At 41.6% G+C, this 20451-nt stretch overlaps 1 protein-coding gene across 5 annotated transcripts in view; it reads left to right on the forward strand.

Moving 5' to 3' along the window:
- RIPOR2 (RHO family interacting cell polarization regulator 2) overlaps positions 1-20451 on the forward strand; it is a 3249967-nt gene that overhangs the window by 1240476 nt on the left and 1989040 nt on the right. For all 5 annotated transcript variants that reach the window (XM_044067082.1, XM_044067086.1, XM_044067083.1 and 2 more), the window contains one exon: positions 6010-6168. In XM_044067082.1, coding sequence (XP_043923017.1) covers positions 6010-6168 — 159 coding nt within the window. The remainder of the gene's footprint in view (positions 1-6009; positions 6169-20451) is intronic.

Raw genomic sequence — 20451 nt, forward strand, 5'->3', positions numbered from 1 at the left:
TTTAGAAGGACACTAAAAGGGGAAAATTGTTTTTCGTTTTTCTTATTACTTGTATAAAACATTTCATGTTGTAAACTGCATGCTGTATATGGCAAAGCAGTGTTGTGCAGTATGTAGTTGGGATATTGTAAATGTGATGGGAGTCTTAAGCAAGTACCTTTTTTAGCTTTACAGTATGAGAAGTAGTGCTGGACAAAAGCAAGTTTAATGTTAAAATTCTGTGATTTTTGGGCTGTTGGGGTTGGAGATAGATGTACAATACAACTCAATGTATTACATGTAGAGTTTAGATTTTTCTGTTCTATTTACAAGGGTGAATTTCTAGATTAATGCCTTTTTGTAAGCAAATAGGCTTGAAAAATAAATTGTCGGAAGTCATGAAAATTTTTCTTAGATCTGCAAAGATATTAGCTTTATGTCTTTAGCAAATGTTCAGTGGGAGTCGAGTTTGCAGCTGAAGGCAAATGTACATTATGTTCTGAGTGAAATTTACAATATTTAATTGCTGACTGTTTTTACATGGAGATGGGCTATCTGCAAGTGCAAGCCATTAGTCTTGAAAGTTCTGAGCATTCTTTGCTGAGGGAAATGAAAATTTTAAAGATACAACAGCCAGCAGTTCAGTGATGAAGTGAATATGAACAGGATCTCTAGTTGCTTAATGCTGTAATATGGCTTTAATAGAACAGTGTAGAAGGAATTTAGAATTTTCTTGGGGCTAAAAGGTCATGTTTTCTGAAAGCATGCAAGCTGTTTTTTTTCACATCTTGGAACTGAATAGAGATAAGAGAAGAACATACAACAATCAGGGTGAGTGGGAACACAGGCTGCAACTTTAGTATTGGTAACCTTAGTTTTAAGTTGGGTAATGCGTGCGAATGCAGCTGTTGATCTGGAGCAGCAGTTCTTATCTGGAGAATTAAACATCATTTTTTTGAGTATGTACATAGATTTGTGTGTTTGTCCTATGTTAATAGAGGTTGGGGTTTTCTGAAGATGCGTTTAGTTTTTTTGTTTGAAGGTTTTCATTAAAACAAAACAATCTTGAAAAATGTGACTGTCTCAAATGGAAAAGATCAGCCTGCCAAGCATTAGTGTGTACGTAGCATGAAGGCTAGAAAAAAAATGCATTAAAGCAATTGACATAAAATAGGTGGTGTTAATAGCTTTTCATCATAATAGCTATACTATCTATATTATTTTGGAACATAAATGGCCTTGGTTATAGACAAAAGGTAAAAAATATTGAATTGTATTAAGAAATGCAGAGTGCAAATAGCAGTGCTGTAGGAGACATATTTAGAAAGAAATGAGCATGTGAATTTGATTAGGGATTTAAGGATGGATATTCAGCAGAATGTCAAGGACAAAGAAAATTTATTAATTGTACTAATCCGTAGAGAGGGTCCAATAGTGAAAGAAGTGGGGGGGAGACAGTAATGGTAGATTTGTTGTAGTAAGGGTCTATCAGGGAAAATGATTATGCTGGCATGTACTTGCTTTCCACACAAAACTGGAAATTTTGGGGAGAAATAAACTTTCAGAAGGAAATTACTTGTAGGTGGGACTGGAATGATTTTAAATGGTAAAGATATATCGGGTGGACCTAGAAGGAAAAATATAACACAAGAGGATGGATTTCTGAAGAAATGTACGAAAAACATTTGGTAGAGAGTATGTGACTTCAGTAGTAGGAACTCTGACAGAATTTACATATTATTCCCCAGGGTACAATAACTGGGCTAGACTGAATAGAAATAATTTTCCACAGGAGCATGTGTAATTGAAAGCTTCAGCACACTTTTATAATTATTTCATATTGCACACCAATAAAAAAGATAAAATGCAGGGTAATGAAGCAAAATGAGGCCTTAGTACTTTCCCACCTACACGTTGGAGCAGAATTTAAGGAAGTGGTAGTGGAAATTATTTGAGAGCTATTAGGGAAGATGGAAATATTTTCAGAAGTTATAGCTAGTGAATGGGATAAGCTGAAAATAGAGTTTAAAATGTTAGCCACATATTTCTCTTATTCTAAGAAGTATTGGGGATTACTTAGAGAGGCTGACAAATGATAAACTATTGCAGAATATGGGGAATCTCTCACAACAAAAAGAGTTGCAAATGCAGAGTGGTGAAGATAAAATAAGACCATCTTAATATGCGTGAGTTTAGAAAAAGTGCTGTTGGGCAACTATTCTTTTAACTAAAGAGCACAAAATCTTTTAGAATAGCTTAGGCAACAGAAAGTAGAAAGGCTTGCCTCCAAACTTAGGAAGCCTATAACAAGAAAAATAATCAGCGATCATATAGAGTTATCAGACATTTTGGAAATTGTATAAAAATTTGTATAAAGCAGATGAATGGAAATAAAGCTCAAATTGAAATATTTATGGAATACTTAATTATGCCAAGGTTATTATGTAGATTGAGGCTCAACAACTAACAGTTAAGCTAGGAGGAGGTGAGATAGAAACAGAGATGCATAATTAGTCTTCAGGAAAATCTCCAGGAACAGATGGTAGTCCTGTGAAAGTTTGGAAGTTAGGAGGGAGGAAAGTGATAAAGATCTAGAAGATGTTAACAGTATTTTAACAGGTGAGAAAGCACCAACATCTTGGAAGAAAGCTGTAGGTTCTTGTAGTACCCAAAGGCAGTAAAGACCCATCCACCTCAGCTTCATATAGACCCATTTTGGTTTTAAACCATGATTATAAATTGTTTGTCTAAAACAATGGCAAGGGTGCTGCCAAAATTGATGGCTATGGCTCAGTGTTTTGCGAATGGAAGGCAAACATTTGACATTAAAAACAGTGATGATCTAGAGGGAAGCAGAATGTAAAATAATACTTGTGTTACTCTGTCCAATGCTTTATCTGCATCAAAAGCCACTAAGCTGGGATTGTATAAGTAAGCCAATGGAAACATTTGCATTCCCTGAGACAATAATAAGATTACATAGGAGACTATAAAGGTTTAGAGTCAAGAATTAGTGGGAAGGTTCTTCTCTAAGTTGTTTCACCGGATGATTGAAGCAGGCAAGTGTGTATTCATTCCCCTTTATTTGTTTTATATTTTAAAGCCATTGGCAAATAAAATAAGGACTCAGAAATGCAAGGATACAATTGTTATGGTAATTAAGAAAAGCTGGCTTTATTTGTAGATGTTTTGTACCTGATAAACTATGTCCCTTTCTGGATTTTTGTGGAGCAAAACAAAAATAAAATGTGAAAAAGGGGGGTGTGGATGTATAGATTTTTGACACAATTTCAAGTCATTTCAGGATATATTAATGAAGATAAAATAAAGGCTATAGCTGTAAATTATGCACATACACAAACAGGTTTACCAATACCCACATTTATTGACACAGTATTTAGGAGTATGGATTAGAAAGGATTTTGTTATGGCAGCTAAGGATATGTGGGAAGAGACTAAACAAAAGATGATGCAAAAAGGTAGAAACTGAAAGCTCTTGTTTTTCCGATATGGATAGTAAAATGAAAATACTTAAAATGTTTTTAGTTCCTTTAGTTCTGTATATGGGTCAGGCATATTTTTATCTACTAGAGGAGAAGCTGGGGGCAATAAATAATAGAGATGGAGTTTATCTGGGAGGGGAAGGAGGCAAGAGTTAATTGGGATAAGATGATCCTTCCAATAGAACAAGGAGTTTAAGGATTACCTGATTTGAAGGGATATTTTACAGCTACATAGTTAAGGCTCATATACATAACACAAACAGGAGGTTATAATTCAAAATGGAAAGGAATGATGAAGCTGGGGGGGTCAAGAAATAGAAAGTGGGATTTTGGATATCCTTAAGAAGAATACCCATGGAGAATATTCTATTAATAATGTAGTCGTAGATAGTCTATGATCTAATCCAACTCTAGAATGGAAAGAAAGAGTTTTGTCAGTAGGGATGACTGCAAGTTAGGGGTTCAGAAAAAAAGGCAAGAGGAGACAGGAACTTACTGGAGAATGGCAAAGGAACCAAGGTATTTGGAGGAAATTACTAGAGAAGAAAAGAAAATAGAATGAGATAAGGTCAAGAAATGGCTAGGTACGGTGTTCCCTATGATGAATTAATATGGGAGTTTAGACAAACAGAAAGGGATAGGGGCATTTTAAGTGAAAGACTTGCTCCGGTAAAGTTTTTAGTTGAATGTAGAGTAGAAGCTACTGTTAAAAAAGGGATAATTAAGTCAACATGCAATATTTTATACTTCCTACTATAGTTATTACATAAAGCTAGCAAAGATTGGTACGTGAGGCTGGAAAAGCAATTTACAAGAGAACAGTAGGGGGGACATATCTGTTGCTTTCAATCTTTTCATAGGTATTTTTATACCCCAAGCAAACTTCAAATAATTTTTCCTCAGGTAGATAACAAATGTTAGAGGTGTGAGGGGGGAAGAAGGAGGTACCTGCAGACATAGTGCAATGCGTTGGTAGAGTTTAAAAATTCCCTACAGAGTACTCTGTAAGAAATATTGGGTGAGCAAATGACTTTAACTAAGGAAATGATTCTTTTGAGCTGTGACACAGGATCTGAATTGCCTAGACATACAAGATCTTACATTTGCTGGCTGCCAAAAAATCAATTGCTAGAAAATATACATTGGAGTCTAAACCAATTGTATTTGAAGTATTGATTATGATAAAAAAGAGAAAAGAACTGGAAGATGGATCTTTAGGAAAGGGAAGGAAATAATTATGTAGAAATAAATGGAAATTGTGGGAACAATACATGCAGAATAATTTTCAGGAGGAGTGAGGTTTTAAGAGAAGGCAGGAGCAATTTATGTAATGTTGGACTGATTGTTAAGAAGGAAAAGGTAAGTGGCTTATAATGTTGTCCCTGGGAAAATGTTAATAGTTTTTCGTTTCTGTTAGTGTATTTTGCCTGTGTCTTAAGTGATAATTTAATAAAGGTGTTTTTAAAAAATATTCAAGAAACATAATCAAACTAAGAATAATTTTCTACCTAATGTGCTTGCGTGTGCATGAAGAGTCTAACCATATAAACTGTATTTAATTATGTTTGCTATTTTATGGAGAAGTTTTAATATATTTTGTGATATGGTTCAGAGCCAGGGTGGCTGGGGTAACTGCAGCAGATACTTGACTTTAGCTTACTTAATTTCATATTAATTTTAGACTACTAAATGTTAGATGGCAATTTTATTACTATATCAGTGTGTGCTAACATTTTGTATTAAACTCAGACTTGCATAAAATCATATTTGTGTATGTACAGACTATGTAGATGTGTGCATATTGATATACTTGCCCTGTAATGCAGTTGAAAAGCTAGTGTTAAAGGTCTATTTACATAAGTTCATAGTTAAGTACTAGGCTAGCTGTCCTTGCAGGCCATATTAAGCCTAGCTAATTTCACTTTTTATGTTCAAAATAGACAATTTCATTTGGTTATAAATTGACCTTATCCTTGCCATGGTCAATAATTGTATATTACCCCTGACTAAAATTGAGATCATACCATAGATAATTTGAAAGGACCCATGCATGTGATAAAGTATTTAGGAGGTGCAGTGAAATCCGTGACATTTTCAAAGTAATTTGTTTGCTAAAACTAGTCTGACTAGCTTTGCTGGCATTTTCTTTGAAATATTTCAACATCTGTATGAAAATGCAGGTCTTTACTCAAACTCTCTCTACTGCATCTTCATATTTATCACACTTAACATACCTTAATATAGCACATAACATACATGTGCATTTCATTTGACATCTAGTACTAGTTTAGAAAGAGATGATAAATTGCAATGATGTCCTTGGTTTCAAGGGTGTTGCAGAGATATTCTTGACTTTAAATTTGAAGCTGGCTACAGAGTTCAAATGTGCAAACTGACAAGAAAATGTTAGTGGTAGACTAGAGTGGTTTAGATCACATAATGGATTGCACACTTCACATTAGACCCGTTTAATACCACCTTCACCTTCATTACTGTCTTTACTGATTGCTGCATGTTTTCTTTTCAGGTGTAACTCGTTTATTGGAAACTCTTCTGCTGTCAAAAAACCCCAAGCCAAACCAAAGAAAATGCACAACTTGGGTCACAAAAACTATGGCGCCACCACCAAAGAGCCTCAGCCTAAACGAGTAGAAGAGGTTTATGGAGCCTTAAAGTGTGGATTGAAGTAAGGAATTTTATCTGTTTAACGCTGCATGACTGCTGTTTGTATATTTGTGAATGTATCAAAGAAAAATAAACTTTTAGCAGATGGTAGGCAAATGAGGCTGAGGAAATGAAACCCTGTACTACAAGTAGTAGATTATGAATTCCTTATAGCCTTAGTATACTCTACTAGCTGCCAGACTCTCCCTTTGCGTGTGTGTATATGTATATATGCATGCATATATGTATAATGTGTGTGTGCATGTGTATGTATGTGTATGTGTGTGTGTGTGTATATATATATGTATATATATATGTGTATATATATATATATATATATATATATATAATGTGTGTATATATAGATATATAGATTTTATATATATATATATATATAGATATATATAGATATATATATATATATATATATATATATATATAGTGTGTATGTGTGTGTGTGTATATATATATATATATATATATATATATATATATATATATATATATATATATATATATATATATAATATACATGTGTGTGTATATTTTTCTAATTTTATTTTACTCATTTTTAACCAAGTAAAAACCCATTGGAGGCAATTGTGCCTTCTCAGTGGCAACTTGGGACTTCTGTGTGGTTAACTGGCTTATTCAAAGCCACACAGTAGTGAAATGAGGGAGGACTTCAACCTGGGCACAAGATGTAGATCGCAGAACATTAATTTTGCATGGGCATAAGATGTAGATCGCAGAACATTACTTTTGCATGCCAACTACCAAGCAAACGGCTATCCTGCTTTCAAATGACAATGGTAGGACTGTTTGACCAATTTAGTCAATTAACGCTCTACCCGCTTTAGTAAATTCAGAGACTGAGACTGTTTAGTTTCTGACTTAAGTCTCCTTTTACAAGTTTGTTTATGCCTATTCAGTGCATTTCTGACCCATTACCAGTTTTGATTTCATTTGATTGCTGCTGCAGTAGCCTTATGTATATGGGGTTATATCCTGGACAGTTGGCACCTTCCATGTGCCTAAACTGTTGACAGTTTGAGCAGGCCTAAATTAAAGATTCGGGTGGCAAACTCTTCAGAGCTTTCCTGCTGCTGAAGAGTGCCCTACTTGTGGCTTTCGAGAATCAACAGTCTTCATTGATGGGCAGATATGTTCCTGTCAGTGGGGAAAAAAAGCTTCTACATTAATAAGTTTTATCAGAAACTTAACTTTTTCTGTGAAACTAAGCTAGAAAAATTTTTATTGTGTGGTCATGTGACTTTCAGTCACGTTGTATAGTGAAGTGCTATCTAACACAAGTAAAATGTTAAAACTGTTTTTCTTTTTCAGATTAAAATTTTTGTTAAATTACTTTTGGGGGTTGGAGTTAAGTGTATGTTGTGCTTTTCAGGGGTTTTTTTTGGTGGAAAGCTACTTGGTTTATCGACTGGTGCGGTCAGTATTACATAGACTTCATGCTTCAGTTTCAGCTTCACACAGGAACAGTTTACCTGTACTCCATTCTTCCTTCTTGAAACAAAAAAGAAAATTTTTAGGTAGCATTTGTGCTTTCATCAGGCTATAAATGTGCCCCATTCTCCAAATGGTTAACTGTGCTGTGGCCATTTCTGGTTCCTCACACTACTCCTGTTCTACTTAAGCTCCCTCTGGCATAGTCCCTCTAACCACCATGGTTTGAAGTTGTACATTCTCTGTGGCTGTTGGAGAATGGAGAACCACTCTTGCCGGTCTCTGGTGAACCACTCTCGCCGGTCTCGGGCGAACCACTCTCGGCGGTCTTGGTCTCTGAGGAAGGAGCAGGGAATGCCTCTTTGCATAGCTGGACTGGGATGCCTGTTCCCAGGTGCAGTGCACCTGACTGAAATCTGCTTCTATGGAAATTTTTGTTAAGAAGCAGGAAGTTAGAAATTTATTTTCCTGCATCTCTGTTTCAGTAGACGGGAATAATTTGTAGTGAATGGACTGCATGATTATGCTCAAAAAAATGGTTAAATAATATCCTTGCTATATGCAACTGTAGCACGAGACCTGACTGGAACAGCGCTTTCAAAGGTGTGAAGTAAATGTTGCACACCTCCTAAGATCTGATACGGTCTGGTATCAGAGAAGGGATATTTCTTGCTCTCAATTGTCCCTGAATATCTTTCCTCGTACATCTGTAGTAGTTTGGCAGATGCCAGTCTGTAAGTAACTCATTTAAATTAGGGCAGTATTTCAAAACCTAGCTTTTTCCTGACTTGCTGTCTATGTGACAAAACTTGCCAAGTGTTTTACTGATTTTATTTTTAAAACACTTTGGCTTTGTAATAAGTAGTACATGGAGTAGATAAGAGTTCATGCAGTACAAAGCTTTATGATTAGGTCTCGCAAATCGTAACTCATTTATGTGTTTTTTTTTTTTTTTTTTTAACATGGATGCAAGATTGACCTCTCTAACACAATAACGTGGTTATGATTGGAAATCTACTCATAACCCTGTATATTACACCTAGCTCAGGGCTTGGTTCAGTCTGATCTAATTCTTTAATTTCTCAAGATTCCTAGTATGTTGAACAGGAAAATGATTTTGAAGGGGTGTGGAGAATGTTTTTCTTCTGATACTCAAAGTTTTTCGTTTTTAAAACCATATTCAGAATGAACCAGTTGTTAACGATATTCCAAAATCTTTTAAATATTTTACAACTGGAATTTCCTGCAACTTGCCTGATAGCCAGCCTACTGCCCCTAACAAAGGAATAGATTGTGTAAAGTTCATCACTCTTACAAATTTGTATTTTCTAATCTCAGATCTAAGCCTGCAGGGATTTCTGTGATAAATGCTACTGCTGCTAAATGTCTAGAAAATGCTAATTGCAGCCCCCCTTTGATAAGGATAGCAAAGCCTTTGATAGTTTTGCAAAAAATGTATACAAATGCTGCATTTATTTTTAGAATCCTTAATTGTTAGGCTCAATTGTTAGTTTCTGCTTGCATTGTTTGGAAATATGAGGAATACTATAGCCACCTTTCCATTTTCTGAGGGAAAAGTCTATGAATACTTTGTTGCTTCTGTGTCCCAAGTGACTAAACACTCTGAAGTGTGTGTATGATTCAGCTGATGCTTCTTCCAAAATAGCTGCTAATGGAGCACTGTTATGAGAAGGTTTGCTTAGTTATGTGCGCAAAGATATTGGGGGCTGAAATTTTGAATTCTTCTTTAGACATTGTTTTTGGACCATCTGCTGCTGAGGTCATGAAAAAGTGGTGAGAGAAACTTTTTAAGGGGGGGGGGGTTTACATAGATTTTTAACCTTTCTTCCCCAACATTGTTAAAGCTTTTACAGCTGCATTTTACAGAAAGAAAAATAAGCAGATACAGCAATTTTTCTGCAAGCAGACATTTTAAAAGCAATGGCAAGGGGACCCAGAAAGACAGGAGGCGTGACCTCGAAACAAGGAAAGTACAACAATTCTGTCTGCAGAACATCTTCTCATCTTCCTATCCTAGTAAGCTTTTAAATCTTCCCAAAATTCTGGCTGTGTTTGGCAGTAGATAATCTCAGGCAAATGAGTGATACATCAGGGATACGTATGGCAGTGGGAATTCTCATCATCATGCAGATTAAACTATTTTTCCCCTCCTGTCATTAAACACTTGTTGACTCTGGGACAATAGATGATGCCTTTATTTCTCTCATGGGGAAAGGTTTATTCAAGAATGTTTCTGGTACCAAAGAAAGAAGCATCCTGGAGACCAGTCTTGGATCTTTCCTTTCTTAACCACTTTTCATTTCTAAACCACTGGAAGTCCCAACATTCAAAATGCTATCCCTTCATGACCTGTTGCCTCCGATTCCCCCTTGAAGTTTCCTGTTAGGTCTAGATTTAAAGGATGCTTATACCCTCAGTTTCAAATGTTTCTTAAGGTTTTTTATGTCTGGTTTAGACTCCAGTCCTTTCTATTAGCTTTTGGGTTATCCATTGCTCCAGGAGTATTCACAATGTGTCTAGCCCTAGTAACAGTCTTGCAGACTGCAAGGTATTCACACTTTTCCTTATTTAGATGACATGCTTATGTTTGCAGAGTTTTTTTCCACAGAGTGTCTGAATCTCTAATTTGCTTGAGATGTCCTTTATAGATGGACTTCAACAGAACATTCAAAAGTCTTGTTTAATGACTCACAGGATTGTTTTCTTGAGGTATCTTTTCTATTTTCCTAAGGTATCTTTTGTATACCTCAGTTCAAAGAGCTTTTATTCCACAGCAAAAAGTGTATCTATGAGTTTTTCTAGTCTGTCCAAAACTTCAGCAAGGGATTTTCTCAGGATCCTAGGATTTGTGTAATACAGGACTCCACTAGACTGATTCCCCATGAGAGATTCAGTGTTACATAAAAATCCATATTGTCCTAACATCAGCATCCCTTGTGTGATGACCCACCACTGGGCCAGTAATCAAGGAACCTCAATCTTCACCACTGACACCAGTGGAGAGATGTACACTGGGAGGATGGCAGGTACACATACAGTATTTCCAGATGCAGTTCTCTCATTAAGTGCAATTTCCCTTAAGAGCACACACTGACCACAGTCAGTCTGAGGCTGGTTTCTCCATCTTTCTTCAGATCACCAATAAGACTCCCCACTGGTACAGCTATAGAGTTAAGATCTCAGTTGAGTGACCAATCCAAGACCCCCAGTACCCTCTCTGTCCAACCAGTGCTTCGTGTCCCTGCCCAAGTAGCTGACGCACACACACTCTAAGGTTTGATTTACACACACACACCTGGGAAAGGCTGGCACAGTGTCACTAGCTATGCCCCTTCTGCCCAGACTGTAAGGTAGTTATTACTGCCAGCAGCCACTCCTTGTCAGCTACTTTAAGGCCTTTAACAAAGGGTGTCCAGTTTTATTGTGCAATATTAATACAAATGGTAATTTGACCAAGAGCAAGTCTATTAGGAGTGGCCCACACAGTGTCACCAAAGAAATATGCAAATACTCTCAAAACTTAATATCTATACACAGATCAGCACGATGAAAGGTTTAAAGGTTTAGTAGTAAATAATAAAAAACAAGACCATACTAAATATATATTCACATTGACATAATTCAAAACCACAGAAGTATTTAAAACAACATTACAGGCTACACTCAGACAAATATGTATACTAAGCTTTACAATATTCCTGACTGTATCCAAGAGAATTACTATAACCTAAGAACTTACTAATAGAACAAGGCAGATGTGGTGAATAGATAATGTTAAGTTGTTTATCTCGCCTTCGTTCTTGCTGGTTGGGATTGGAGCCGATCCTCTGCTCCAACTCTGCCATCTTCAATAGCTTGAGAGCTCTTTACTGGCTCGAGGCTACCCCTTATCCCATAATACCTAGTGATAGCTACCCAAATCCCATTTGCCGCTTCAACTGCGAGGTGTCGTTTTTCTGGCTCAGGCTCTTATAAAGTTTTTTGTATAACTTTCTTCACTAGAATTCCCCCTTCTAGTATTTTATTAACGATAGCTCGTTTTGTGATGGTTAGTTCTTTAGCTCATAGTATCCCTCCTTTTTCTTGTAGAACTCCAACTTGGAGAGTTCTCCCCCACCCCTACCTCTTCTTGTCAGGTTAGCCATTTAAGTTAGAGGCTTTTCCTTCTACCTTTCTCTTATAGGCTAGCCATTTAAATTAGAGGCTTTCCTATAAAACTTTAGCTATAGTCTTTATTGTGTTTTTTGTAGACTGTATTTTGCTTCTGGTTGTTATTGTTATTGTTATTGCTATAATTGTTTTTCCTTACTTTCAAGGATGTCAAAGGAATCCAAGGTTTTTGGGTTCAAGAAGTGTGACTCGTGCTGTCAGAAAATGTCTCTGACGGATGGGCACTCTTCTTGCATCTACTGTTTAGGCGCTGTGCACCTGCAGAACTCTTGATCTGAAGTAGGAGATTCATTTGTCTGCAACCTGTGGGTTATGGATCCGATATCGGATCCAAACCGGCATGGTTTACCAGCTATGGATCCAAGCTCTCAGCTCCTCCCCTCACCCATAATGCCCTGCTCTACCCTCATGACCTCAGATCTCGTTTGCCGCGCATGGTGACCAGATTGTGTTTTCTAAGCTCTCCAGCTAAGTGCAGTTTTATTACTTTTAAAGTGCTAATTTTTGAAGTTTTGTATGAAAGTTGTGTGGAAGTGTAGGTTTCCCTTTTATTTAATTATACTTTTAGTGTTTTAAAATTTAAATGTTCTTCATCTCACATTGCTGCAGTCCTTACATATGGGTAGTCCGCTGTCCTCTGTCGGCCCGAATACCAAAGTATTAGGCTGACGTCGGTCATGGGCACTCAGATCTGACATCAGAGCGTCAGGGTATAAAAGCGCATGACCGACGTCATATCCTCAGTCTTTTTTGCTGCATGGTCCGATGCAGAAGCAGCGTTTGCAAGTGCTGCTCGTGTCCTGAAATTTTCAGATTCTGAGTTTCAGACCGAAACCAAGTTGGGCTAAGTACCCCGTTGGGGAATATTTTTGTTTTTTCTTGCCTCAGTTATTTCCGGATGTCAGAAAAAGTGAATAATTGTATTTCTTGTGGGAAACCGATACCGCATAGGGATTACCACTCTCTTTGTATTCCTTGTTTGGGACCTGAGCACGACGTAGTTGGGTGTCGCTTTTGTGCTAGGTTTAATAAGCGCACCATTAAACGTAGGTTAGATTGCGCTAGGCTTGTCTTGTAAGTGGTGTAATTATAATATGCCGTTGGATCCTCCGACGCCCGCTACTGCGAAGAAGCGCAAAGACAAATCTTTAAAGTCCAGGCAAGATGAGTCGTCCGTTCCGGACGCCGGTTCTTTAGAAACTACGGTGGAATCTGTGGATCCAGCCGAGGTTTCAGTTGAGTCTCAGGGGGAGGCTTTAATTTTGCAAGATGTGGCCTCTCAGGAGTCAGGTCAGGCTGAGGGGGCCTCTCAGGTTACAGTTCTCCCTTCCTTGCCTAAGGTGGTTAGGCCTTCTCCTTCTGTCTCTAAGGCTCCTTCCAAAGGCAGGCCTGGTTTGCCTTCCACGGGTGTCAGTCCTAGTTCTGCAGGTTCTGTGCCTAAAAAACACATGCTTAAAATGGCAGAAGATTTAATTTCTTTAATCAGAGGTTCTATGCCCCCTCCTGATAAGAGGCCTAGGGTGGAGCCAGAGGTGGAAAGTTTAGAGCAGGCTTCAGATTACTCAGAGTCTTCGGCTGAAGACATTCAGGATTTTCCTCCTTATTCTGATTCAGACGCAGAGGATTCTACTCCTTCTGCTTCTCCTCCAGAGGATTTTTCTTTTTCAGAAACCCTGCATTCTATGAGAGAACGTTTTAAATGGGAAGGTCAGGATTTCTCAGATTCCCGAAAGAGGCTTAGGGAATTTTTGTTTTAACCACAACATAGGCCCTTGGCTATACCTCCTGTTTTGGATATTGTTCAAGACGTTTTCTCCGAGGCTTCCCTTAATCCAGACTCTCTGCCTCCTGTGCCAGTTAAGCCAGACAGGTATTACAGAGTACCTGAGGCTCATAAATATCTGTATAAGAGTCCGAGGGCTGACCCAGAAACTATTAGCCAGGGACCTAAGGGTGTCAGGGCTTCTGTTGTAAAGAATCCAGTTCCTATTGATAAAGATGCTAGAGCTTTGGATAGATGGGGTAAGAAAGTGTATACCTCTTCCACTTTAGCAATGAGGGCTTTGAATTGCCAGTTTCATATGTTGAAGTATCAGAATTTTCTCCTTACTCAACTAAAATCTAAAGTGGATGCTTTGGCAGAGGGCATAGAGTGTAAAGAATTACAGGATTTGGTACATGCCTCTGAACAGGTGGGTAAGCATTCTTTGCAGTGTGGTTTCGATGCTTTACAGGCTTCTTCCAGGGTGGCTGCCACTGGTTCAGTTATTCGCAGGCACGCCTGGCTTAAGGATCAGAATTTCAGAGCATGTTAAAACTAGAATTTTGGATGCTCCTTTACAGTCTGAAGTTTTGTTTGGCTCTCCTGTGGAGTCTGTCTTGAAGAAAATGGAAGACAAGGCTAAATCTATGCAGACTGTTAAAGATTTTTTGCAGGTGCAGCCTCCTAAGTTTAGCAGGAATTGGCTTACTAAGGGATGGGCTTATCCTTCTTCTGATTCACAGTCTAGGGGTAGATCTAGACGTGGTAGGGGCAGAGCTCAGAGTTCTTTCAGGCCTAGAACGTGGAGTTCACCTGCACAATCTGCAGGTGAGGGCAGGGGCCAGTCCTTTCGTTAACAGGCCCAATGACCTGCATTTTCAGCTGCCAGATTCTTCCTGTCTGGCAGCTCCTTTGGGAGGAAAGTTGGCACTCTTCAAGCAAAACTGGCTTTTAGTCACCCAGGACAAATGGGTGTTGGACATTATAGACCGAGGCTACAAGTTTTATTTCCATACATTGCCTCCTTTCAAAGGCATGCCAGACGTTCCTCCTCAGCAAAGACTGAATACAGCTTCTTTACTTCTTCAAATGGGGGCTATACAGCAGGTCCCTCTGTCAGAAGTGGGCCTAGGATTTTATTCTCGCCTGTTTCTAGTACCAAAGAAAGGAAACACTTGGAGACCGATTTTGGATTTATCTATCCTCAACACATACCTAGACATTCCAAAATTCAAAATGTTGACGTTGCAACAACTTCTACCTCTGTTGGGCAAAGATCACTGGATGGTAACTCTGGATCTCAAAGAGGCTTATCTTCATGTTCCTATCAGGCCCAGTTGCAGGAGGTACCTGCGTTTACGGGCTGGGACTTCACATTATCAATTCTCTGCATTGCCCTTTGGCTTATCTACTGCGCCCAGGGTGTTCACACTGGTTCTGGCTCCAGTGATAGCCTTCTTACGGTTAAGAGGAATACAAATTTATCCTTATTTGGACGATTGCCTGATTCTTGCTCAAAACAAGTATGAACTTCTTCATCATCTACAGTATGTGATGGCAGTGTTAAGGTGCCTAGGGTATTCTGTGAACGAAACAAAGTCCAGTCTAGTACCCTCTCAGGAAATGTGCTTTCTGGGTGTGAGACTGAATACAGCTTCCCAGATGGCTTTTTTGACCCCGGACAAGCAAAGAAACCTTACACTTTACTTCCAGCAATTGTCTCTATGGTCCAGGCTGACTGCAAGGACAGTCCTTCAAGCCTTGGGGTTCATGGCATCTTGTATTCTGGTGCTTCCCAATGCCAAACTGCATATGAGGAAGCTACAATGGTATCTCAAAATGTATGGACACAACACTGCCATGATCTGGACACTGTCATTCAAATAATACCTTGCATTCAAAAGGAATTTTTGTGGTGGGCTCAGGAATGTCACCTAAACAAGGGACTCTCTGTGACCCGACCAGAGGCGAGTCAGATCTTAACGACAGATGCCTCGGACAAGGCTTGGGGAGCACACCTCAATGGAAAGTGGGTTCAAGACACGTGGCCTGCCAGACTTCAACATTTACATATCAACTTGAAGGAGATGTTAGCAGTCCAATTTGCATTGATGGCTTTCAAGGATTTACTTCACCGGGACAAGTGTTGATTCAAACAGACAACACAACTGTCATGTGGTACATCAACAAGCAAGGGGAACCCATTCGTACCCTCTTTGCAGACAAGCTATGATTCTGTGGGAGATTGCTCTCAGTATGCACCTCACTCTTCAGGCAAGGTTTCTGCCAGGAGCACAGAACTCCTTAGCAGATGTTTTGAGCAGACAGATGGTGGATCCCCACGAGTGGAAGTTGGATCCTCATGTATTTCGACAGTTGACAGTGATATGGGGGACTCCAGACATAGATCTGTTCGCTTCTCCACTAAATTTCCAGTTGCCAAAGTTTTGCACAAAGATGTTTCATCCCACAGCTTGGAAAGTGGATGCTCTATCATTCAGTTGGAGCAATCTTCACGTCTATGCCTTTCCTCCTCTGCCTCTCCTTCCCAAGGTGCTCTTGAAGGTCAGACAAGACAAGCCCTCCATGATTCTAATGGCTCCAGATTGGCCTCGACAGCACTGGTACCCTCTGCTGAGGAGTTTAGTACGGAGCCTCCTTGGCCTTTGCCTTCAATTCCACACCTTTTGTCCCAGGCGGGCAATCATTTCCTCAATGTCAGGATTCAGTCCCTGCATCTAACAGCCTGGCATATTCTGTTCTAGAACCTGGAGGGTCAAGCTTCCTCAACAAGTTTTGAATGTTATTTTGGAGGCCAGAAGGCCTAGTACAAGGAAAGTTTATGCTGATAAATGGAGGAGATTTTTATTTGGAGCACAGCAAGGAGTTTTGATGTTTCCAGGCCTAATTTGAGTGTTTCTCTTCAATATCTTACAGAATTATTAGACAAAGGTTTGTCTTTCTCCTCTGTAAAAGTTCATGCTGCAGCCATTTCTGCTCACTATGACTGTGACCCACCATTATTCTCTCATCCTTTGTTTAAACAATTCCTTAGAGGGGCAAAGAACATAAGACCCCCATGTAGAGCTCCTACTCCTTCCTGGGATCTCAATTTTGTGTTGGAAAAACTTACTTTACCTCCTTTTGAACCTGCAGCTACGTCTGAGTTAAAGTTTTTGTCTTGGAAGACTGCTTTTTTGTTGGCCATTACGTCTGCTAGAAGGGTTTCTGAATTACAGGCTCTCATGGCAGTTGAGCCCTTCCTGATTTTTCATAAGGATAGGGGGTATCTGCGTACTAACCCTACTTTTATGCCTAAAGTGGTTTCAAATGTGGCCCTGAACCAATCTATTCATTTGCCTACTTTTTATGCTGATCCCCAAAATAAAGGGGAGAAAATTTTGCTCACTTTGGATATTCACAGGCAGTTGCGTTATTATTTGAGCAGGACTAAAAGTTTCAGACAGTCTCAACAGTTATTTGTTTCTTTTGCTTTGAGCTCTCAGGGGAAACCTGTTTCTAAACAAACTATTTCTAAGTGGATTGGTCATTGTATTGCCTTTTGTTATTCTCATCATGGTAAGGAGATTCCGGCTGGAATCAGACCTCATTCCACTAGGGCTACTGCCACTTCTACTGCTTTTTTGAGGGGAGTAGCTACCAAAGATATTTTGGAAGCAGCTACTTGGAGTTCAGTGCACACTTTTTCTAAACATTACCATCTCCCTCTTTATTCCAAATCTAGGGCTGGGTTTGCCACTGCAGTCTTGCAGGGCTTATTAGCAGCCCCCAATGCTTTATGATTTGGCCAACCTCCCTTTACTTTTGATTCTACCCACAGGTTATGACTGCAGCAATGTGAGATGAAGAACATAGTACAGTTTTGTACCTACCATAAATGTAGATGTTCGAAGATCCACATTGCTGCAGTCCAATTTACCCTCCCTCCTTCCCCTCTGTAGTTGGGAATGGTTATATGGTTTGGGTGGTAGCTGTTATTTGTACATGCCTTTTGGGAAGTATTCTATTTTTGGCTGTGGCCTTTCTTTTTAGGGCCTTCTGACATCTGGGGCAAGAAAAGACTGAGGATATGACGTCGGTCATGCGCTTTTATACCCTGACGCTCTGATGTCAGATCTGAGCGGCCATGACCGACGTCAGCCTAATACTTTGGTATTCGGGCCGACCGAGGACAGCGGACTACCCATATGTAAGGACTGCAGCAATGTGGATCTTCGAACATCTACATTTATGGTAGGTACAAAACTGTACTTTTTACTTATCCCTCCCCTCGCTGGTAGCGTAGTGTGTGTTTGGGCCTGTGAGTGATTTTGTTACTTTACTTTAAACTAGTTTAAGTAACCCTCTTTGCTTTTGGGATGTCTGAACAGCCCAAAGCTGTGTTTTCCAAGTGCTCAGAGTGTGGCCATAAGCTTTCCCCAGCTGATGGCCACACTCGGTGTGTTAGATGCCTTGGGGTTGAACACCTCACTTCTGGATGTTACATTTGTGCAGGGTTCAACCCCAGGGCATTGAAGGAGCGGAGGTCCAAGCTTGTCTTGGCGGGTCTTTTGCCACCGGACTCTGCTCCGGCCTCCGCTCCTTCGGGGGTAACAGTTTCTACGGTTGTCTCCTCTCCGGCTCGCCCTCCTCCTCCTGGGACTGCGACTCCGTGTAGTGGTTCGGAGGAGAGGAAGCTAGAAAGAAGGACCGGAGGGAGAAGCACCAGCGGTGGGCGAGACCTCTGTTTCCCCCGCCAGCCAAGCGGGCTTCTCCTCCGGCCTCCTTGTCTGCTGGCTCTCCTCCTCGGCTCCGGTCTTCAGTGTGTCTTTCACTGGGACCAGAGGAGGAGGAGACCCGACCTCCGCCGAGGCTAGCGAGGAGGCACTCAAGGCCTACCTCAGTAGCCTTGTCGAGATCAACTTATAGCCTGTCAGGCTGATCTGGACCAGATGATGAGAAGGTTCATCCAGGCCCAGATGCAGATGGGAGTGCTCTTGCCTCCCTCTGGGGAGCTCGACCCTTTTTCAAGCCAATTGCTCCTTCTCCGACCCGCTACCTGGGTTCGCAGCAGTTGGCGCCGCGCAGCCGGAGCCGGGTGGGTCGGCGCCGATAGTACCGGTACCGGATCTGACCCTGCCCTCGAGTGCTTCGGATCCGACCTCTCAGAGCCTGGATCCGAGCTTCGGATCCGGGGGCATCAGTGCTCCTTCGGCGCCGTCTGTGTCGGAGCGCACTATCCCTTCAGATCCGAACGCTTCGGCGCCGGCTCCGATCCACTCCTTGGATCCGAGGGGGAGCAGATTGTCGGATCCGTTGGTCGAGGTCGGCTCCCCTTCGGCTTTTGATGTAGTGGAGAGGGCCCTGTTGAGGGTCTCCGGACCCCCGACACTTGCTTCGGCTCCGTCCCGTGCTCCCTCTGCACTGGGTCAGGCTTCCACCATCTGGCCCTTGGGACAGCCCGCTCCTGTGCCCCAAGCTGTTCCCCTGGAACAGGTTACTGTTTGCGAGGAGTCCTCTGACAGCCCCCCGGAGGATGTTCCCCCCCAAACATACGTGCAAGAGGAGGCACATTGACTCCCCAGAGTCTCTCACAGAAGACACGGATTTGGAGGAAGGGGAAGGCTCCCCACGGTCACCCCCCGAGGATGTCTCATTTGGAGACATCATGGAAATGCTCCATAAGGGGTGGTCTGCCCCCAAGTCTTCCTCAGACGAGTCCGTGTTCTTGGAGGCATTTGAAGCGGGCCCGTCTACCTCTTGGGTGTCCCCTCCTGCCGACCCCCTGGTGGACCTCATTACCACCAGGGCGTGGAAGGAACCGGACACCGTGGAGCCAATCCCTAAAAGGCCCGACCGTATTCTCAGTCCCCCAGCTGACCGTGCCCATTGGAGTAAGGGGCCCCCGGTAGATGCCATGTTAACGGCGGCGGCCACCAAGAGGGAACTTGCTCAGGAGAGTCCCTCAGTCCATCCCCCGAGCAAGGAGTCTCGGATGATGGACCGCTTGGGGAAGCGGATGTTTAGTTCAGCGACCTTCTCTGTAAGGGCGCTGAACTATCTGGCACATGTGATTAGGATGCAGCGCGATCTTATTAAAGAATACACTGCATCCCCCCCAGAGTCCATGTCGGAGGAGGACAAAGTGCTGCACTCCACCTGCATGGCCACTCTCAGATCCGTCACCAATACCTCTATGCGGCTACTCTCCCATGCTACGGAAGGCGCCGCTAGAGCCGCAGGGGCAGGCCTAGTTACTAGACGTCAGGCCTGGCTCCGTCATTTCTCAGAGCCCTTCAAGGCGTCATTCGCGAACGCCCCCTTTGATGGTTCTGCCCTCTTTGGCAAAACTGTTCGCGACACTTTGACCCAGAGCGAGAAGGATGGGAAGACGCTGTCTGCCGTCGGAATCCGCTTCTCTGCACCCCAGAGGCCCTATTCTAGGAACCAAAAGGGTCAGAAGAAGATGTGGTTCCGGAAGTCACAGCAATCCCAGCTTGCTCCGGACAACCAGTCCTTCCGTGGCAGAGGAGGACAGGGAGGACGCCGCCCTAGGGGCAGAGGGGCTCCCAGGAACTTCGGGTCCAGAGAACCCTTCTCTGAACGGCCCGCGCAGCAGCCCTGAGGGGTTGCCCAGCTGCTTCACTCTGGAGGCAGTACCTGGCGGCATGGGAGTCCATAGCATCAGACCGCTGGGTTCTCCAGATCATATCCAGAGGATACCGTATCCCCTTTCTTCACTTGCCAAAATTGAAGTCCCTCCCCGACGTTCCACCCGGTCAGTGGGAGGCCGCTTTGGCAGAAATTGGCCATCTGCTAAAGAAAAGAGCCATCCAGCCCGTCCCCCCAGACCAGATCGGATCAGGGTTCTACTCCAGGTTCTTTTTA

The sequence above is a fragment of the Protopterus annectens genome, chromosome 3.part1, assembly GCF_019279795.1.
Source record: "Protopterus annectens isolate FY-2018-M chromosome 3.part1, PAN1.0, whole genome shotgun sequence".
NCBI classification, from domain to species: domain Eukaryota; kingdom Metazoa; phylum Chordata; order Ceratodontiformes; family Protopteridae; genus Protopterus; species Protopterus annectens.